The sequence below is a fragment of the Nilaparvata lugens genome, chromosome 12 (genome assembly GCF_014356525.2).
Source record: "Nilaparvata lugens isolate BPH chromosome 12, ASM1435652v1, whole genome shotgun sequence".
Lineage (NCBI taxonomy): Eukaryota > Metazoa > Arthropoda > Insecta > Hemiptera > Delphacidae > Nilaparvata > Nilaparvata lugens.
Genome location: NC_052515.1, coordinates 22025053 through 22048675, shown reverse-complemented (window position 1 = coordinate 22048675; position 23623 = coordinate 22025053). Strand labels below are relative to the sequence as shown.

General features: G+C 32.2%; 1 protein-coding gene and 1 long non-coding RNA gene across 2 annotated transcripts in view; one reads left to right on the top strand and one right to left on the bottom strand.

Moving 5' to 3' along the window:
* LOC120353862 overlaps positions 1 to 686 on the bottom strand; it is a 15504-nt gene extending 14818 nt beyond the window's left edge. The window contains exons 1-2 of the long non-coding RNA XR_005572657.1: positions 573 to 686; positions 103 to 188 (exon numbers count right to left, since the gene is read on the bottom strand). This is a non-coding gene — a long non-coding RNA (uncharacterized LOC120353862). The remainder of the gene's footprint in view (positions 1 to 102; positions 189 to 572) is intronic.
* LOC111051021 (ribosomal RNA-processing protein 8) lies at positions 190 to 23623 on the top strand. The gene is made up of 4 exons (XM_022337430.2): positions 190 to 528; positions 1162 to 1320; positions 4406 to 4654; positions 16757 to 23623. The coding sequence occupies exons 1-4, from the start codon at positions 296 to 298 to the stop codon at positions 16971 to 16973; spliced, it is 858 nt and encodes a 285-aa protein (XP_022193122.2). The 5' UTR covers positions 190 to 295; the 3' UTR covers positions 16974 to 23623.

Below are 23623 nucleotides of genomic sequence, written 5' to 3'. Positions count from 1 at the left end.
ATCATAATCTGATAATCTCAATAAATACAATAATCACTCCAAACCTCTGATAAATTGAATAGTATATATTATTATGTATCGCAGTGTTTGTACGTTACGCACATTTGAATTTTGGCTCTATGAATTTCCTTCACATGATGACCTGATCTGGGCGACGATGAGGTAAAGATCAAGAGTTTGCCTTGAAACTGAAACAAGAAAACATAACCTCAAAATATCTTACGCAGACGACAGTGTGTGTATGAAAACATACTTCAATTTTAGTTTATTTAAAACTTATATAGCCTAGTGAGTAATGGGTAAAAATAAACGTTCAAATACATCAAAAAAAGGGGATAGGCAGAGTAAGAAATTCAAAGTTGGTTCTAAATCACATAATATAGCAAAGAGAAATGTGTCCAAAACAGAACATGTAAATAGTAAACATAATGTAGATAACAGTTCTACAAAAAGTCGTAAACGAAAAATTGACAAAAATTTATCTTTGCGTGAAAGGATGATGGAAAAATTAAAGTCAGCAAGGTTTCGGTGAGTTTAATATCTTAAGTTTTGTTTTGCTAGTCTGTACCTACTTGATTATTTAAAAATGTATCTCAATTCATGCTCTCTGTTGGCCAATCCTTAATACTCTGTAGAAGAGTACCTACAGAGTGACGACCACGACGCACCAGCGTTTCCAGTAGGATAACTACAATTATAAAGTATATAAATATAATTCAATAATTTATAAATAATCTTGTATCGAAATTGCTAAGTGGTTTACACAGTTAACAAAAATACACAGAAGGTTTTGAGCTTTGGCGTCTGACCTGGTAGGCATTGCCTACCAACTAGATTCAATGGAACTAAACGTAAACAGAAGATAGTGTGAATGAAATGAACATACGTTTATTTTTCGAGTATCGGTCTATTCAAATTTGGCTCTTGACGCTATGAAAGGTTATTCCAGGCAGCATTCGTTCGAGGTATTGTCAGTCACTCGATGCAATACTTCGCGTTTCTACGAGCGTTGAAGGGAGCAGAGAATGATTCTCCTGAAAAAAACGCATACAAAAATGCAGGGGCCTCTAAACTATCAATTCCCATAGATGAAAAACAAAACCATCTATTCATGTCGGCCATCGTTTCTGTTATTGAACTATTCTATAATATATTTTTCAGGTATCTGAACGAGCAATTGTATACAGCCCAAGGCAAAGAAACAAGTGGTATTTTCAAGAATCAAGAATTGTATAAATTCTATCATGAAGGATTTAGACAACAAGTAGAGCAGTGGCCTGTGAATCCAATTGATATCATTATAGGAAATCTCACAAAGAAGTAAGTCCATTTTGATAAGCCCTCAGTTAAAGTAGCTAGACCTACCTATTAAATTAATAAAATTTAGTAGGCCTATTTAACATGTTTTACCAACTTCAATTTTTTTTTAGCATGAATATAGTAAAAATACATCGCGTTTAAAATCATATTGTAGAGTTTGCCTTCCAGTGTTTAACAACAAAGTTACTGTTTCGTCCTCCTGCTATTTAAATCTCAGTCAACTCTCTTGAAAAGTCTCTTTAATACTGTAGTACTTCCACTCCTTAGGGACTCATTATGTGGGTGGCATCTTTTCAAGCGTCTCCTATTGCTGATGCTAGGTTCTAGATTATAATAAAAAAATACATTTGGAAGCAGATAAAAATTGTGAAGAAACGTTAGAATAGATTACATTTTTATTAATTTAGTACAAGGAAAAATGTTGTGTGAATCATAGGACTCAACTACTTTTCTCCCTCATGGAAATTGTTGCTCTTGTCTACGGACACAAAGCGAAGATCATAATAAGGTTCCTTCTCCTGTGCTACATAGTGAAGAGCTGGAGTGTAGCAGAGAAGGCAGATGAGAATGTTTTGATAATTCATAGACGTATATTGAAATGTGGCAGATCATAGTTGAGCGGATAAGGTAGCGTAGAAGGCAGAAGGAAGGTTAGATTAGAGTTCTTTATTCAATTGTCTTTTTTCCATTAGGGCTACTCTTGAATATAAATAAAAATAGAAATCAAAGTCAATATAGTTATTTGTGCAACTAGTGCGCAAAGTGACAGTTTGCTGCACCGAAAGAAACGTTTACGCCCGAGCCGTAGGCGAGGGCGGAATGATTTCTTGAGTGCAGCAGAGGAACTTTGCGCACGTATTTCACATTAAGTTTTTCCTACAGTTACCATTGAATATGAAAAGTGGGTAATTATGGGTAAAATTGCCTGAAATCCATCAAATAACTTAGTAGTGTTTGAATGGCGAGGCGGCTGTGTGGTGTGTGCTGTGGTGGCACTGTGCTGTTGCTGTCCTCGTTATAATATATAATAGTAATAATTAGCGCGTTGTGCTTCGTTGCACCTCTGCTCACTATAGCAGCCACAGCAGTCACTGTTACCAACTTCATTTTGATTTTGCTGCACTGTTGCTCCATATAACCTACTAAGTATTTTGCGTTGCCATGTTGCAAATCTGGAGTGCAGAAAAATTTTTCCCGCACTAGAGCGGAAAAGTGATTCTTTGCGTTCTGTAATCAGTGCAGCAATGGCCACTTTCCAACGTAACTGTAGGGAAAATAATAAATCAATTCAATAATAATAATATAATGGCATCATATAGCCAAAACATGTTGTGAGTAAACAATTTTAAAAAGGGTACTTAGATTTCCATTATCATTTTTATTCTTTAATCGATTTTGTTACAATATACACTGGCTCATACACTAATTTAAATCAAATGACAGTATTGCCAATTATTCAACGAATTTAACAAACTATAAAAAATTGTCAATCAGGATAAAGATTGAATGCAAAATGCACGATACTATAATATTGTAATGTGAAAACATAAATCGGGGGTGTTTCAACAAATAATTGTTGACAGTCTGAAAAAGAAAAAAATATCCGTCCCATTAACACACAACCAGGATCCGAAGGAAGTGGAGACATTCATATTCATGCATTATTTGAACACTAAGGCCTGGTTTTTAGGACACCTATTGAATCAAAAAGATCATTAAACCCATAGATCCAATTTACATTTAATAATTCATTAGATTTAATTAGTGTCCTTCTAGGAAACCTATTGAATCTAATGGATTGTCAAACCCATAGATCCAATTCACGTTTGATAATTCATTAGATTTAATGGGCCTTAGTGCCCAAGAAACTGGGCCTCAGCCGATACTATATTTAGCAATGACACTTGCTCTTATTTACTGACTTACTCATTGTTGCTTATGACGCAACTCACACTGATCAGTCATTGCAAATAGACATGACTTTGTAGCGAATCATCTGATATTTACCATCTGCTGAAATGAAAGACTTGGTTTATTTACTGATGCTTCTAACCACTCAGTTGGAGAATGCTTACAACTGATTGAAGGCGCATGGCAACCTCTTGCTTTCTTTTCAAAATAATTATCTTTGAAAGAAAGTTGCTGGCCAGTATACTATGGCAACCTCTTGCTTTCTTTTCAAAAAAAATCTTTAGAAGAAAGTTGTTGGCCAGTACACTATCGCAATCAACTCCACAAACTCAATCAACCAATCAACTTCCACAAATTCAACTCAACCAATTATCATTCATCTCTAAGTTTTCGATGGATATACAATATGTCAAAGGTACCCAACTTCAGAAGACCAGTGAATTCTTCTATTTCATTGGATCGATTCCTGGATCACCACATACTGTGCTCTGTGATGTATCTACAGGGAAACCTTGGCCGTTTATTAAACAACCTTTTAGACGACAAGTCTGTGACAACCTCCATAACCTGAGTCATCCCGGACCCAATGCTTCACTCAAGTTAGTCAGCAACAGATTTGTTTGGCCAAACATGAACAAGAAAATGTCGAACATGTCATGCTCCTTGTGGAAATTTTGTTTCCATTGACCGGGTGAAGCCAGTATACATTCTTCAAGACGACACACACAAAAAAGTGGGCTTCAAAATTTCGGATGGCCGAAATCGTCTGCCCAGGGGGGTAATGTGGCGATTCATCTGATATTTGTCACCTGTGATGTAATAAAATAAACCTGTTTTCAACTTGCATTAGTTTTTTTATCAATTGTATCAGTTTATTTAATATTTTCTCAGTTCAATTTTGTCATCTCTAAATTGAAACATCTAATCATTCATCCAGATTCATTTAACCTATTTTATCATAGGAAATCCACAAACCAAATTTTCTTATAACTTTATAAGCAACTATGTGAAGTCTTGTGATTGAACATGACTAGTCTTGTCTTGACTAACCGGGGTACGCCCCGCCTAAAGACGTAAAAAAGAAAAAGATTTAAATGTTTAACATCCATGTACACATTCCATACATTTTTCACTTGAAGTACAGATTTCATTTGTTTTAAATATTGTTTTACAGAGCAAAATCGAATTCACTGTGCATAGCAGACTTCGGCTGCGGGGAAGCGAAATTGGCTGAAAGCCTTGAGTCGCTAGCTGAGGTGCACTCGTTCGACCTGGTGGCAGTGAATAGCAGAGTGACGAAATGTGACATGTCTCATACTCCACTGCAGTCAGCCAGTGTGGATGTGGCCGTGTTCTGCCTGTCGCTTATGGGAACCAACTTGTCCAGTTTCATCGCAGAAGCTAACCGAGTTCTCAAGGAAGGGTCAGTATCATAGAGAAAAGATAGCATAAGAAGATATCCCATGGTATAGGGCGTTCCAAATCAAATCAATTTATTTGCCATTTGGACAAAAACAATATAGAAATTTCAATAATTTTATTTTCCATATTTCACTGTTAACAAAGCTCATAGTTGACCGAACGTAATGAGGTCTATGTTTCAACTCGATTTGCTTTTGTCTGTCTGTAAGTAACGCGATTACTGCCAAACGCCTGGATATCATTCGATGAGATTTGGCAGGAATATTCCTTTTTCAAGTGCGCGTCGATGTATACACAAGGTTTTTTGAAATTTTGCATTTTAAGGATAATATGAAAAGAAAAGTAATTCCTCCATACTCTGATATCACTATATATATAAAACACGTTCACGTTCATTAAAACTCAGTTTTTAAAAAGAAATTTTATTTGCAAAAAATACATGTTAACACATCAAGTGGCTGGAGTAGACTAACTAAAATGAGCGCGCTGAGAGCGACACTAAGCGGTACTGACAAAAATAGTAGTCAGCACATCAATTGTTTAAGTTTACATAATTCCTCCCTCCTTAAGTTTTTTTCGTCCCGAAAAATAAATTTGGGACACTCAAAAATTACAAAAATTAAAATGAAGTTACAAATTAAAGTTTACTAACTTAGATCTAATTTCTAGGTGGTACAATATAGCTTATGGTAGGGGTTGATGATATTGGTACTTGTGTATCAATTCGGTAATTTAGTACACTGGTTGGCTTCTTAAATTTGTAATAAACGATTATCAATATTACAAGAAGTATAAATGTACTTAAAACAAAAATTACAATGTGGCGTGTCTTAAGGACGAAAGAATTTTCAAAATTTATAAAATCAAAATCTCTTGGTTCAATATCATCAAGTTCACTAACATCTTTCAAATCGATAAGTTTAGTATGAATTTTATTTGGTACATGACTTAATTTTTGTGCGTATGTTGTAACTGAAGTAAACGGTAATTTTACATCTGTCATTTTATCATTGATATCCAGATTGATAAGGAAAGATGAGGGAGTATTTATAGTGCCATTATTGATATTAATTTGATCAAACTTATATCCTAAAATACAATTACAATTTTCGAAATAATTCATAAATGGTCTATCATTAATTATTTCTATTCTTACACAACTATCCAAATCCTTATTATTTACTACAGACAAAATACAGTTATCATGTATAATTTCTCCTGAAGTACAGAAAGAAATAGAAGAGAATTTTTGACAATTGGTCAGTTTCCAAAGCTTTTTGTTTTGAGACACAGATATCGATTTTTCTTTTAATTTCATGGTGTGAGCATTTGATTCCATTTCAACAGGATAAGACAGAAGGTCATATTTTTCAAATAAATCGTTTAATTTCGGTAAATGGATAATGTAAGTTATAACAGATTTCGATAAAATACAAGTGCTATTACTAATTTCCCATAAAATACTGGAATCTCTACTAGCTAATGAATAATTCTTATAATTAATTAACCTACGAAAATCATCAAAGCTCAAAATTGATGGATGAAGTTTCCCTTCTTTGCAATACATCAACGAGTTAACAACATCATTTATTTCATCATCCAACAATTGTATAGTCAAAGTAATTAAGTCAACAGCTTGCATATTTTCGACAATATTGGCAGTTTCGTTAGTAATATTTTCTAATGCTTTATTATTTGAATTAATATGCTCAACATCGAAATTAAATTTCTTAATTAACTCATGGTTCATTTCGAAATTATGTTCTTCATTTTTAACAAGATGTAATTCATTATTTTCTATTTTATCAATAACTTTGTCGAGGTGTTCTTTGTCGTCAGCAGTCATAAGTCCTGTCAACCATGATATGGCGTTTCCTAATCCGTTCATTAGTCCACGTTTTACCTTTTTATTTTTATTTTCAGAAATCATTTCTAATTTAAAATATTGGTTGAGTGAAATTTTCTTCAAGGATTCAATAATGTCAGAGGATATGTAAGCGACTTGCAGATTATTAATATGAGTCTGTAATTTCAAAGATTGTATTTTAAGGTCAGTCACGTTAGTAAAATGGATAACTTTGTATGTGTCGTTAATGAGCATAGATTGTCCTATTTTAATCGGAATTATTCCTGCTGTCTTTGTCAAGTCTGTCAGTCTGTACGTCAACGTTGCTGGGATCAGGAACAACAGAAGGATGGTCATTGCCTTCATCTGCAACAATTAGATTATCTTTTACTTTTTTACGAGGCCTTTTCATTCTGTTAGGGTGGATTTTGATTAAATTTCTTTTCAGTTTAAACCTATCACCTTCCTTAGTAGCTGTGCTATACCTTGGAACATTTTTGTGAAATTTCGGGTTTTTGATGAATATCCTATCTGGTATTTCAGGTGGTTCCTCTCTATTTTTGTTACATTTTTCTGTTCGTTTTTCTTTTTCCTCGATTATTTTCTTGTAAACTGCATCATTCAACGCTTGTATTTCTTTGAAGTATTGATTAGCAAGTTCTTCAGTGATTACTGCGGGATTATCCTGATCTTGATTATTTGCTAAATAATTCTGAATTCCGAAAGTTAGTTCATTTGGGCTTAAGTTGAATTGATCTTTTATAGAATTGTTATAGGTTCGCAAAGCTAATCGAAGTTTTTGTTCAACACTATATTTTGGTAATTTAATTTCGAGTCCTTGTAGAATTTCAATAATTGTGGAGTGTGTTCTTTCTATTAGTCCTTGAGATTGGGGATGATAAGGTGTGGTGAAGTAAGTTTCAATACCATTTATTTCAGTGAATTGTTTGTATAGTGCATTGTTGAATTCTAATCCGTTATCGGATTGAATGCATTTTGGAATTGGGAAAACTGAAAGATAGTTGTTTAGATTTTTTATTATTTCGATACTGTTAGCTGATTTCAATGTGTAGGCGGAAAGTCTTTTAGAAAACGAATCGACAATTGTGAGGATTTTAATATTATTATACGTGAAAGTGTCAATCTGAAGTTTTTCGAAAGGTTTAGTAGGTGTGGGAGTTACTTTGAATTTAGTTTTAATTGGGTTTCTTTCATACTTGGTTTTCAAACAGATTTCACATTTATTTACAAATTCTGTTACGTCTTTGTGCATTGCGGGCCAATAGTAGTTTTTACGTATTTGTTTATAATTCTCGTTAATTCCTCTGTGGAAGTTTTTGTCTTCATGACATCGAGCTATTATCATTGTTTGTTCATCTACATCAGTTATGTCGGCGTTTATTCTTTTGTAGATTCGGAATTTTATGTTGGGAACTATTTTGACAATTTCATTAGTCATTGAACTTAGAATTTCTGTTTTTAGAGCTTCAAACAATGGACTTTTATTTGAAAATACTATACCGTACACAGTATCAGGTTTCAAATATTCTCGTATTTCTTCTACGTTGTTTCCAATGTCACGTGCGTCTCTGTATTTGAAAATTATTCTGTTTTTATCAAAGATCTTTTTGAATTGGGGTTTTCCTTTACCTCGTGAAATAACTATTTGGTTTGCTTCAGTGTTTATGATACTATTTTCGTCCATTATACCTATTCTATCATCTGAACTTTCTTGAGAATGTTGTGTCATTAGTGAGTCATTGTCATTATCATTATTAGTATTATTTACAAGGTTTTCGTTGCCAGTTTCCACATCATTTTCATTAATATTATCAATATTTGCATTAACTATCGAATTGTTACCTATTTGTTCATCAAGATCATTCAATACACTTTCACTCACCGACGGAGGAGCTTCATTGTTATGGAATCTTAGCAGATCATTGATATCAATGTCATCGTACTCATCATTGTTATTGACATTGTCGTTGGCATTGTTCGCATTATTTTCCGCGGGAAAGCCTGGGAATAATTCTGAATCGTCAAAACCTGTAAATTCATCACTACTTTCCATCATATTTACATTGAAAGGCCGTGAGAGACAATCGGCAACACAATTTGAGCGACCTTTTATGAATTCTACGGTGTAATCATACTCTTCCATTAACAATTTCCATCTCATTAATTTAGCATTTGGTTCTTTTAGAGAATGAAGCCATTGGAGTGGCTTGTGATCTGTTCTTAGGGTGAATTTTCTTCCATACAAATATGGCCTGAAATGTTTCACTGCCCAAGTTATTGCCAACATTTCTTTTTCAATAGTAGAAAGATTTTGTTCAGCGGGATTGAGTGTTCTAGAAGCGAATGAAATTGGGAGATCTTTATTGTCAGTCATTTGACTAAGGACCGCCCCTAAGCTTACATTGGATGCGTCTGTTGTCAAAATATATGGATCATTCAATTTAGGTAACTGCAATATTGGTGCGTTAGTAATTGCTTCTTTCAGAAAATTGACAGCTTCAATGAATTTAGGATCTTTTGGGTTTATAGTGGATGTTTTTCTCAATGCGTTAGTTAAAGGTTGAGCTATTTTAGCGAATCCTTTTATCATTTTTCTGTAGTATCCTGCCAAACCTAAAAATTGTTTTATTTGTTTAGTAGTTTGTGGAACGGGAAAATCTTTTATTGCTTTTACTTTTTCAGGATTAGGCTGAATGCCTTTTTCCGAAACTATGTGACCTAGAAATAGAAGTTCTTTCTTAAAGAATTCGGTCTTGTCTAATTGTATTTTTAGTTGATGAGTTTTCAATCGTTTGAATACAACGTTCAGGTGTTTCATGTGCTCTTGTAAGCTATCACTAAAAATAATAATATCATCAAGATATACAAGAACATTTGGTAAATCACAAAATATCAAGTTCATTGTCCTTTGAAATTGAGGTGGACCATTTTTCAACCCAAATGGCATTCTGAGAAACTCATAATGACCATTTTCAGTACTAAAAGCTGTTTTTGGTATTGATTCGGGTTCCATTTCAATTTGATGGAATCCTGAAACAAGGTCAATAGCCGAAAAGTACGTTGCTCGACCGATTTTTGAGAACAAGTCTTCAATATTCGGGAGAGGAAATCTATCATCTTTAGTTTTGTTGTTCAATTTCCGATAATCTACTACAAGACGAACTTTGCGTTTTCCTGAAGCATCAGGTTTCTTCGGCACAACCCATAAGGGAGAGTTGTACGGAGAATTAGACGGTCTTATTATCTTTTGTTCGAGTAACTTGTTTATTTCATTACTAATATCCTGCCTAAATGAGATAGGATAGCGGTAGTTTTTTGAATAAACAGGTTCTTCGTCTGTAGTCACTATTTTATGCTTGAGCAAGTTAGTAGCAGTTAATATATCACCTTCGAATTTTATTATTTCGGGATATTTCATAAGAGTACTAATAATGCATTCTTTCTCTTCTGAGTTCATATGCTCAGTTCTCAATAAAGAAGTGATTTCGTCAATGGAGAGGGGATTATCGATCATCTCACCCATGTACAATTCACATTCTTCTACAGAAACTGTTTCGATACTCAACGTTTTGTCACAATCAGAAAAATATTCAATCTCAATAAAACCATTCCTATCAATATCAGTTACAATATTATACAACTGCAATTCCTTAATACTAACAACACATAGCTTATCTGATGGAGTGCAAACATTAGTTTTAATTTTCAATTCATTCCAACCTTTGTTGATTTCAATATGATTCATTCCTAACAGTGGTATCGTGCAATCTTTCGTTATGAGACAATTGGTCTCCAAATCAATTTTTGCTTTCAACCCTTGCAATGTTTGCTTTCCAATAAGAACATCATAATTATCGCTAAAATCATACACATAAAATTTTTCATCTTTATCAACACCAAGCATATTCTTAACATTAATATTTACACAACCTTTTCCATTAGATTCACCAGCGGGTGTACGAATTTTATAATCACAATCAATTATTTTTGTCTGAGGAGAAACCATTTGAGGTTTAATGAAATTATATTTACTACCTGTATCGATCAAAATTCGTGAATCATTGTAATGAATATGAGGCAAATCAAGAGAGATCGTATTCAAATCTAATACTACGTTTTTGGATTGTTGTTCGAGCCTACTTCTAAAAAATGATTCATTTTCTCGCAAAGGTCACTTACAGCATTTTCCATAGAACTCATTCTAGCATTCATGCTTTCAAATTCGGAAAACTCATTTTCAGAAGATTCAATATTGTGAACTGGAAACTTTTGAAAGTTGGAAACTGTTCTCATGCTCACATCGTTTGATTTTTGATTCAAATTTTGGTTGTTATTATTGAAGTTTGCATTTGGATTACGATTGAAGTTGTGATTTTGGAAACTTTGTCCATTACGAAATCTACTTTGAAAGGATTGTCCTCTGTTGAAATTATTTTGAGGCTGAGAGAAATTTCTCTGATTGAAATGATTTTGAGGTTGAGAAAAATTTCTCTGATTGAAATTGAAATTACGATTTTGAGATTGAGAAAAGTTTCTTTGATTTGAATTGTTTTGGTTTTGAAACTGATGGAAATTTTTCGGATGCGAATTTTGATTGGAATTTGACGAGTTTAGTTTTCCTTCAGATTTACTGAAAGTTTGATTCATTTGTGTTACATCAGTAGTAAATCCTAAATGTTTCAAATAAGCACTACTCTTATTGATAATAGCCTGTCTTGCATCACTGAGGTCTTTGATTCCTAGCGTTTGTAGGTGAGCTCCAAGCTGGTGGTTGATTCCTTCGACTAAAATCATTACAATTTGTTTATCCAACTGAGATGAGATAGTTTCAAGAATTGGACCAGTTAGTCCATCGAGTTTGTGTCTTGAGATAATCACGGTTCTTTTTTGTTGCAGTCTATTTATGAATTGAATAGGGTGTTCTTTTTGGTGTGATTTCATAGCAAGCAGTTCCATAGTTAATTGTTCTACTGTCCTATTATCGGCAAAGTTGTTTTTCAAAACATCAATCAAATTTGAGAGGTCATCTACTGTACTGTTGAGGATTACATCTTTAGCAGGTCCATGTAATTTGTTTTTACAATAGTGAAGGAGAATCCAATGATTGTCTGCTGCTTCCGCGATACGATTATTACAATAGTCATTTTTCAATTTTTCGACAACTTCGAGAAAGCTAAGTAGTTCTATTGGGTTTCCTGTATATTCAGGTATTATGTGTAGGTGATGTTTCGCAATTGGTCTTGAAGTAACGCGATTACGGCCAAACGCCTTGATAGAATTCGATGAGATTTGGCAGGAATATTCCTTTTTCAAGTGCGCGTCGATGTATACACAAGGTTTTTTGAAATTTTGCATTTTAAGGATAATATGAAAAGAAAAGTAATTCCTCCATACTCTGATATATATATATATATATATATCATTTACTTTGAAGATAGGATCAATGAGACTATAGAATTATTCATAACTAGCAGAAACCTGCAATTCATTGCATGCATTACACCTTAAGCATTACACAGATGTCTAGGCCGTGTCTATTTCTATAAGGTAGGGTTTCAATATTTTCTATGATGCGTACTCATCAGTATCAATATTTTCACATTTGAAAAACAAATTAAATTTGATAGGTGATTGAAAATAAAATAAAAATGATTAAATGAACTGAATAATGCAGAAGAAATTACTAGTAGTTCTGTGAACAGTAGATCTCGCGCAGTTATAAACCGCAGCCTCCTCTTATACTGTCCATCAGAGTAAATCATGTCTGTATGTCGTGTCGGCGAGATATCGGTGTGAAAACGGCTAATGGCTGTTCGGGTTGGTGTATCAAAAATGCTAACATCAAAAGCTAATCTCCTTTCATGACATACTGGCAACAGGACAGTCCGAGTTCAAAGCAGAGAAAGTTCGAGAGACAATACTATGTTATTTTAGTTATTAATTGCATGCGTTATTGCACGCAATCAATAATTCATTTAATAGTGCATAAAAATTGCATTCAATGAGGCATACGATTAATAGTCTACACAGCTGCTGATTTTTTACCAGGTTACGTTGAGATATTGAATTATTGCTTGCGTTTATGGCATATTTATTGCATATGGCATGCAATTTATAATCTTTCGACAGCTGATTTATGATGAATAATTCTATAAAAACTTGATTAATTCAATATGAAGTGATAATTAAGTGTTATATTTAAATATATAGTTCGGTGTTTTAATTTCTTTAAATTCAAAATGTTTAGCTTATGTATATTAATTTTGGACGAAAATTGAACTTGAACGTTTTACAGTAGAAACATAACCTATTTTTTGGACATTTTATTAATTTATCAAAATTTGGGAGTTGAATAGATTTGGGCCAAGCCTGTTGTTCCTTCCTAATTATATTTATATGATTTGTGATTCTGTCCACGAATAAATAAATAAATAAATATAGTCTGATTTTTACTCTAATATTAGCGTATGAAGGAGGCTCCTTTTTCCTTTTATATTATCCTTGAAATGCAAAATTTCCAAAAATCCTTCTATATACGTCGACGCGCAATTTGAAAAGGACATAGCTGTCAAATTTCATGAAAATCTATTTCCGCGTTTCGCCGTAAATGCACAACATATAAACATTTAAACAACATTAAGAGAAATGCCAAACCGTCGACTTGAATCTTAGACCTCACTTCGCTCGGTCAATAATATTCTTGATTGAAAAAAAAAATAATTTTTAAATACAGTAGTTGAGAGATATTTTTAACAGATGGAAATATTATCACGAAACTGGATAAATCATCATATGTGGTACAAATTCAAACGTGAACGGGTTTATTAACATAAGTGAGTTTTTGATCTTGGAGAAAACAAATAACAGTTCTTAAGAGTAAATTAAGACTCGTATTCCTGAGTTGAGAGTCAAGTCATATTTAGGAGAGGGACTATGTATGGGACTGAAAATTACTGATATATTAGTAATTTATATATATGGTAATTACTGATATATGGTAATTTTGATAAATTACCATATTATATTAAAGAAACTTAGAACACAGTCATCTTCAAAAGACAGCTGAGAATATATTCAATTGAAGGTGTACACTCCAGTGTGAACGAATTATTCATGGATCAGTATATTCCAGGAGGTTGATCCTGTTCTAGTATGTTCTCATGTATAAATAATATGTATAATATTTTTCCTACAGATACCCTGAAAAGTGACCATTTGTGCACTGATTGCAGGCTGCAAAGAATCACTTTTCCGCACTAGTGCGCAAAGTGAGTACTTTGCGTAATCCAGATTTGCAGCATGACAACGCAAAATAGTTAGTAGGTTATATGGAGCACCAGTGCAGCAAAATCAAAATTAAGTTGGTAACAGTGAGTGGGCTGCTATAGTGAGCAGAGGTGCAACGAAGCACAACGCGCTAATTATTAAGTAGATATTATAACCAAGGACAACGACAGCACAGTGCCACCACAGCACACACCACACAGCTGCCCCCGCCATTCAAACACTACTACATTATTCAGGCAATTTTACCCATAATTACCCACTTTTCATATTCAATGGTAACTGTAGGAAAAATTTAATGTGAAATACGTGCGCAAAGTTCGTTTGCTGCACTCAAGAAACCATTCCGCCCTCGCCTACGGCTCGGGCGTAAACGTTTCTTTCGGTGCAGCAAACTGTCACTTTGCGCACTAGTTGCACAAATAACTATTTCCTACAGCTACCTCGGAAAGTTGCTGTTCCTGAACTGATTACAATACCCAAAGATTCACTTTTCCGCTCTAGTGCGGGAAAATTTTTTTCTGCACTCCAGATTTGCAACATGGCAACACAAAATAGTTGGTGGGTTATATGGAGGATTAGTGCACGAAAACAAAAATTAAGTTGGTAACAATGACTGTGGCCAGATTTAGATAAGAATCATTTCAATGGCTACCCTACATTTATGATAAAATCCCAATCTAGAAATCCAAAACAAGAATAATGTTCATCTAAATCATAATTAAATAATCATCATTTACGAATTCTCATCATTTAATAATAAATAATAGTTATTTTCTATTGATAATTATTATTTCAACTGCAAGCAATGAGAAAAGTAGCAAATATACATTTTAAAACTCGAATTTAGAGGTTACCGTTCGATATCCATATAAATAAAAATAGTAAAAAAACATAAGAATATTACAATAAATATTCTGTGTTGTCTATGTTATTTTTATAAATATTTTTCAGTTTACTTTGAGCATTTTTCTCGATAATTTGAGCAAAAGTCTAAATTTCTGAATACTTTTATCTGAATAATTTCAATACTTTTTATCTGGATGAAACAAACTTAGGTACGATTCTTCCCTCTAGGTCGCGCGCTTGTCGGTTCAGCCATCTCAATCAGCTGTTGGCGTGTATTTTGAATGCGAATTTTTTGTTCTATCTGTAATTTTTCTGATTCTTGAATGAATAAAAATGAGAACTTTGGATGAGAATTTTCAACTTCAATTGAATTATTAATTTTTAAATGAATTAAGGTTATTAATAACAGTATCACACACACAAACATTTGATGGATTTCAGCCATCATTTTACCCATAATTATTCACTTTTCATATTCAATGGTAACTGTAGGAAAATTTTAATGTGAAATACGTGCTCAAAGTTCCTCTGCTGCACTCAAGAAGCCATTCCGCCCTCGCTTACGGCTCGGGCGTAAACGTTTCTTTCGGTGCAGCAAACTGTCACTTTGCGCACTAGTTGCACAAATAACTATTCTAGACTATTGTCTTACCTTTGACTATTTCCTATACTCTCCCAGTCACCAGGAAGAAAATTTTAACAAAGGCGTCGAACATTGTCGTGCTTCCCCGACATAGTCCCACTTCTAAAACTGGATACATACCCACTAAACTGTCTAGTGTTCCACAAAAGTAAAACGTGCATCCTCACTGAGAGAAATTGCTTCAGTCTACTCATGGTATACGCCATCTGGAGTACACATAGTCTGCATCCTCACACCTTAGTGAGTAACTATTGATAAGAAGTGTTATCCTCCTCAAAACCGGCTGCCGGAAACCTTCCACCAGTAATCTCAATGCTCCCCAATCCATTCACTGCAATCAAGTAGTTAGCAAATCGAAATTGAATGACCTGGCTGACTCAGGTTTGGTGTCAGAGTTTTCAGGTTGCACCCAATCAATACAGTTCCTCTTTCACCTTTGTAAAGTCTATTATTGTTGAAATTTGGTTTTCATTTTTATGTGATAAAATTACAAAACATTTCCAATGAAGGCGGTTAAAATAACATGGCAGTATGATGAGGCCAATTTTCAGTTTTCCACCATTGTTACTTTTTTCCGACACTCACTTTAGTAAGTGTCCATAACTATGCATATCTTTTAATTTCTCTACAGAGTATATAATATAAGAGCTGAAATGAATTGGAGAGCTAGAATTGGAGTTGACTTATCTCAACCCATTACAATATCTTACATAAATGGTCGATTTGACCTACTTCCATCAACTATTTTGTTCCCTATTAGACCCATGATAGACAATTGAATATTTGATGAAAGATTATCCCATTGCATCAGTAAAGATTGTTGATCAAAGATTTGACCTGATATATCATAATAATATGACTTTGTAATGGGGGCCTTTTAACTACTGTTTTAAGGCAACCAGGAATTAAACCACAAAATCTAAAATTCTTGAATTATTGATTCAAAAAATTTAGAAGTAAAATATTATAAAAGGTTCTATTACTTCAATAATCAATTTTTTTACACTTTAATTCATTTTTCAGTTTATTTCATGTAATTCCTTTAAAAACGCATCAGTTAAAAACTTTTTTCTTGATTTTTAGTTTATTTTTTCAATAACAAGTCATGTATAATATTATGATCAGGATATAAATACAGGCTCAGTCTAAATCTATTTCCCTACTGAATTTTGATAAAATGCTCAAGATATAAACTTTAGGTATTATATAAAGTGGCGCTTCACTGACAGTTTCAGTTTGTTTCAACGTTTAGAATATTGTGGCATTTCAGTGTCACCCCAGAAGTGATAATTAGAAAGACTCTGTAAGTTATGTATATATTTTTCGCATGAAAATTCTGGAACTAAATATTTTCAATATTATTTCTTCAAAATGTATTTATGTCACATTCATGAATGTTGGAGTGTCATTATTTCAAAAAATTAAAATTTGAAAAAATGAGTTTTTCTTTTTGATTTCAGTGGGATTTTGAAAATAGCTGAAGTGGAGAGTCGATTTGACAATCCCGATCACTTCATAGCTGCCATTGAAAGGTTTGGATTCAAATCGATCTCAAAAGATTACTCGCACAAAGTTTTCTTCTTTTTCGACTTCAAGAAGTTGGCGAATATAAGCAAAAAGCGGAAAAATAAACTACCCGAGGTTAGTCTCAAGCCGTGTTTGTACAAGAAGAGGTAATTATAAATTAGTTGATAAGTGAGAATAATTATTGTAAAAATATATAATTAATTTTGTTAAATTCGGTAGAAGTTTTCATTTCAATCAGTAATCTCCTATTTTATGGATTCTGAAAGATTAATATCCTGATCCACCACTATAATTTGCTGTAGTCTCCATATAACATTGGCGTTCAAGAAAATTCAGTAGTCACATGTCAAACCAGAACTCAAACTCTTCTAATTTGAAAAAGATATATTTCAGTTTTCAAAGATATATGTCAAAGTTTTGTAGTTAATCTAGAAAATAGAATATACTTTATTTTTTATCAATAATCACCCATGATTATTATTATTGATGGCTCAATAATCACCCATGACTATTAATGGCTTGAATTATTATTATACTCAGGCGAGGTGGAACTTCCGTCAAAGACCCCCACCAATAAAAGCCGTAAGAGTATTATTATTAACATCATCACTTGAAATAAAAAACAATGAAGCAAATACTCTTCCATGTATTTCAAATTTGTTGATCTCCAATCAGAGACGTAATACCAGTACCTTAACGGTATTTTTTTTCTCTATGCTCCAACCTAATCTTACCGGACTGCAGAATACCACTCAATGCACTCGATGTTTTTTCTCCAATCAATGGACTCAGAAAATACATTGAGTGCACTAATCTTTACAATTTACATTGACACAAGGAATGACTATACAGAAAAAATCAATTACCAAAATGAATAAAGGAATATAACTATATTAATATGAGGTAAATCTTAAAGCAACACCTTCAATCAATTCAAGTTTTAACATTATCAATTTTGAAAAACACAATTTCATTTTTGTCACATTCACAAATAACATGCGTGCCCGTACTGGCAAAACTCACCAAGCGAAAAACTACAGTTTTGAGTTAAAAGGATAAATATGATTTTCGGAGAGTACCTACTACCATGCTACAAAGAGCAATTCCGTTTAGGTTTCAACACTTACTACATGTAATGATGAAATTTCTTAATCACATTTTTGCTTGATATTCATTTAAAATTAATAACTCAAAAAATTACTATTTCAATAAAAAATTCAATTCAAAATCAGAATGTCCACACTTGGTGAGTTTTGCCTGACTACCAAACAGCAAATATTGCTCACCATTTCCTAATTAATGGCATTACTGTGCATTATTAATTTTATGTTTGTGGAAAGCAATACTCACCAAAGATGGGTAGTGAATTTATGCTTGAAGAAGCGGTGTTCATGAGGATCAAAAACTCATTAAAGATGGTTAGAGAATTTTGCTAGGCCATAATTTGATTCCTTAACTAAAAGACTGGTGAATTTTGCCAGACAAGAAAAATGTGTCTAACAACTTAGTGAGATCTGATAAAATGGAAAAAGAGAAATAATAATGAAATATATGACTTGGTGAGTTTTGCCTACACAATTAACTATTTTGTCAAGCCTATTGAAATACATAGCCTAACTGTAAATGAGCAATTTTGTAGTTAGTGAGTTTTGCCAGAATGGGGACGCATGGATGTGACAATAATGTAACTGTTTTCTAAATAATTAAGAAATTCCACTATATCAATTCCTATTCAACCAATTTTATCATTGTTTTAGTTTGAAAAATTGATGAAATTATGAGTCAAGAATAAAAAAATTGTTAAACAGGGAGAATATGAAAAAAATCAATTTACACCAAGACTCACAGAAATTTATTATCAACTTTTCATTCCATGAATAATTATTAAGTTTTGATACATTGTAAAAGTATACAATTTATGTAAAAATAGAGACAAAATATACAGATCCTTAATTAAGAAAGGCAGCAGAACAATTTAGCGATTTCAAATAAATTTGTATCATAAAATTTTTTAAAACATTGCCCGATTAAATATTGGAATGTGACTTAATTACAATAATTTCAATTTTAAAACTACATCAATAACTTTTAACTTACGTACAAACCGAATAAGTATTTTTTATGCTCATACCTTGCAGTAATACAAACAATTCACAATTGTAGATTATTGCAATTTTCAATCTTAATATGATATTTTTAAAGCTAATCATCTAAATAATTAGATACACGTTGTATACAATAAATGACAAAGAAATACTGTTGGTATTTTCTTATGAGCAATGAATTATTGAACATCATAATACTCATACATGCAGACAAATAAATTGAATACACACACATACTCCAACTTAAAAAAATTACACAATTTCTATGCTAGAAATGTTACACCACAACCATTCTCTTAAAAATGGACGGAATATATGATTTTAGTCAATTTGAAGAAATAATCTAACTGACAAAAATAAATTTGAAATCAGAATACATGATATGCTATTATTGTTTCAATTGATTATTAAAAATATTAGTAGTTAACTACATTAAATTTCTATAAAAGGCGTGATACTAAGCGAAAGCTGTGTGTGTAGAAATTTTTAGTTGATAACTTAAAGGATTACTACTTTAGTAACTACTGTAATTCATAAGATTCTGAATGTGTTTTTTAACGCTTAAATGATGAGAAACTTAGAATTAGATATCGTCAATTTTATAATACTGACGATATATTTTACCAAATAATCGGGTGAAAAACTGTATAAATTCAAAACTAAAAAATAAAATTTTATGAAATAAGCGTTAGTTATAGCTTTGATTATCGATACGTTAGATCGTACCTTAACGTATCCATAATCAAAGGGAGTTATGGAATTAATTAGTCATGGAACTTGACGTATCCATAATCAAAGGTGATAGTTTCTATCTGAAAATAGAGTCTTATGAGAAAATATCCTATTGGATTATTAATTTTTTTTAAAAATGTCTACTAACTACAAGAATAGTCATTATCAACAGGAAATAAATAATAGCTTGAAATATTAATTTATCCAGGATGAAAGTAAACCATTTTCTGAATGAGTCTTGTCAAAATTATTGTGTTTTCAAAACAATGAAGTTGTCTAAGAAAAACAATAAGTAAGCCTACTTAAAATAATGGGTGCATTTTATATGGTATTTGGTGCATGATTCTACATTATCATATAATTGATGATGATCTAGCAGTGATTATATGACACGATTATGATAGATTATGGCGTTCAATTAAATAATGGAACATAACCGGTAAGTATTAAAAAATTGAGAGACTTACTACTGGACTACTCTATTGACAAGATAAAATAACTTCAAAGTCAAATAGCTGATAATAACCTATGTAATTACACCTAGTCAAATGAATATTGTACTTGCTCATTGTCTTTTGGAAATGATTTTATTTTTTTACAGAATTTTTTTTTCAAAATTAATATGTAAAAAATACTTAATTTGTACAGATTTTTGTAAACTGTATTTAAAATACTAAGTTACGAATTAAATAAACCGTTTTCAAGGCATCTTTGTGTTTTAATGTATGAAGGCACACATACTATTATAATTTTTCCACTGTAAAACTATCATATACTAATTGTTCAGAACAATGGAATTAAACCTATTTTGAAAAAATAAGACAATTATATCAGAAAATACACACAAGAACAATTAAATTCTTCCCAGAAACAGTGTATATATACTATAAATAATAAATTAACTACAAAATTCCAATTGAGAATAAAAATACAATTATTATAAAGTATATTTACAGAGGACTAGAATGTTAAACTGTAGATTTGGTTTGGAACTATCATTCAAATTTGTAAATAACAAATACATGATACATTTTTTGCGTTTTAACATATTTTCATGTCAAATACTTTCTACTTCTAGGTTTAAAAACTCAGAACATTATGTACTAAGTATTGTGACATTTTGTGATTCGGTAGTACACAATATTACAATAAGTATCTCACGTTCATTCAAGGCATTTCATTGGATGGATATGTTTATAATCAGTTCGATGCTTGTATTGTTTAAAATTACTTTTAGATTGTAATAATTTAAAAAATTAAAATACTTGAATATCAAGAAATAATTATTGAAACCCGATGCTAAACGTACACAAGAGTTGTATACAGTATCAAATTAGCTAATAACATCTTTTAAATAATTCTCAGGCTCCAATTTTGAGTCCAATACAAAATAATGCATTCTTTATAACTCAGTGATAAAGGCAGAAAATGCGTATATGAATGAAATACATAAATGATAGAATAAATAGAGCTAACTACAATAAATAAGGCACATAAAATGCAGATCAACTCTAACATGTATTTATCTATAATATAGACTATATTTCCTAAGTTTGCAAGAGTAAAATTATTTTCCGATAAATGTAATTAGATGAAATGATTTTCATTTATGATATGCTCATCAATATTCGATTTAGGTATATTGCTTATATACTTATAGATTTGGTAGCTAGCTACATTTGGGTATAATTTCATCATATTTTATGTTGAAAAGTTATTTTTAGGGGGTATACAATGATAAAAAGCTTGAGGCCTAATAATGATCCACGTTGTATCAATTTAGTGACTTGAGATTTCTTCTTAAAATATTATTTATAGCTTAAAATAGAGCTTGTTACTTCAGAAAAATTATTGCTTTCACTGCATCTATACACAATCAGTTTATTTTCACGGCAGAAATACGACTTGAATGCTCATTCATTTTCTTGAATTCATATTTTTTATAGAATGAAAAACTCATTTTTAATTTTCATTTGAGATTACACGAAAGTCAAAATTTATTTTGATGCACAGCTCTAGAGTATCTTAATTTAGTTTCTTACGCATGTGCCGTGTTGTCTCTACTTTCCCCGTCTATGATCCGCTTTCTGCTGAGGGTAAGCCCACATGAGCTCTAGGCTTGTGCGTGGATAATAAGGCTGATGATGGAATGTACCTACAGTTTTAGGTGTTTATTGCAAAACAAACCTCAAATAGATAGCATAGTGATTAACGAATTGTGAAACATGGGAGGGGGGTTTAAGAGAACAAAATATGATCTTCTGCAAAATTTACATTAAATTTGAAACTGAAATTATGTTTTTTACAAAGCAAAGCAGTTTATGTAAGAGTATTTATTCCAATTATTATTGATTAAATTTTGATCATGCATCAACATTCTTCCTAAAGATGAATAAGAGATTTGTGCGTGGGCAATGAGGTGCATAACTAATAATGAACCTAGTTTTAGGTGAGTTCCAAGCCACTAGAAAATAATTTGAGAGTAGCTACTACCAGAGATCATATATATTACTAAGTTTTCTTTTTCTCTATGAACAACCTACAATACGGAAAGTAAGGACAAATAATTTTTTTTAAGTAGAAATTGTAAACAAAACTTGAAAATATTGGTATTACAGTATGTATTATAAAACACATAATATAAAGTGGTCCACATCAAACTGTCAGACTATTCATATATAGCATTAATGTCTTCCATTCAATCAATGCTAACATTTTGACGTGAATCTCACTATAGTAATAATTCTAGATACTTTTATAACCTATTATTTTCTCAGTAAAACGTAACAAGTACCGTACTATTTATTGTCTAAAATGACTTAATATTTGAAGTTGAGGAAACAGAATTTATAGAAGAATGTGAACCAATTCATTTAATGTGATGCTGAATCTAGCTGAAACTACATATATCAGCCTGAGTACAGGGCACGTATTATTGTACTATAACAAATATAAAAACACCTGCAACGCTATATTTACATTACTGTTGTGATGTAGCCGATTATTTGTCATGAATTTTTACATTCCGGGGTATCTCGGATTGTTCAAAAATTTATGACAAGTAAAATTGGACTGGAAAAATGTATGCCTCTTGGCAGTCGGTGACGAGGAAGGGACCTGCAACTATCTACAGCAGATAAACGGGCCCGGCTCTACCCCTCTGTATAGAGACACCATTGTCCAGGACAGGTTATGTGTAAGTTTTTATCATAATTATTCTATCAACTCATATAAAGGAAAAATCTTGTATTATAAATTTTACTGATATTTTCTATTCAAAACTTATTTTATCTTCTACTCTAAGTTCAATTTTTTTATTTCTTCAAAAATGAAATCTTCTGTATATGATATTTATTATCAAAATTAGGGAATAGAATAGTTTTGGGCCATGCCTGTTGTTCTTCTCCAATCATATCAATATGATTTGGAATTGTATTCACTAATAAATTAATTAAAAATAAAAAACAATGAGATAAATTATCTAGTTATCCAAATTATTTTTTTCGTGGTGTGGAACAGAAAATGAGACATGACAGATAAGCAGCTGAGAGAAATGGGATTTCTTTCTGATAGAGAATTTAATGGCGGAGCCATAATCGTCGACGTATACAAAAGAACTACTCGCAGTATAATTTCAAATCTTCTTGACATATATAAATGCTCAGTAGTTGTGTACAGCGCTACTAGCTCAGGAAAAAAACACACTATGCTGGGATCACGAGAGAGTCCTGGAATAATGTAACAAACTATGGTCGAATTGTAATCTCAGATTGGAAAAGTTGAAGCCGATAAAAAGTCAAGTGGTAGTTGAGTTTGTTGAGGTCTACAATGAAACGTTCACAACCTCCTGAACCCATTAGATCTTCAAGAGAGCGTTCGATACAAAGAGAGACCGGCTTCCACATAGACACAATTTTCGTCGAAAAATTAAAACAAAAATCGCGAGATTTGATACACAAAAAA

Excerpts from the sequence above, each read along its gene's own strand:
- LOC111051021 (XM_022337430.2), top strand. The coding sequence starts at position 296 with ATGGGTAAAAATAAACGTTCAAATACATCAAAAAAAGGGGATAGGCAG. Across the intron at positions 1,321-4,405 it reads ATAGGAAATCTCACAAAGAA|AGCAAAATCGAATTCACTGT; the intron begins GTAAGTCCATTT and ends ATTGTTTTACAG. Across the intron at positions 4,655-16,756 it reads AACCGAGTTCTCAAGGAAGG|TGGGATTTTGAAAATAGCTG; the intron begins GTCAGTATCATA and ends TTTTGATTTCAG.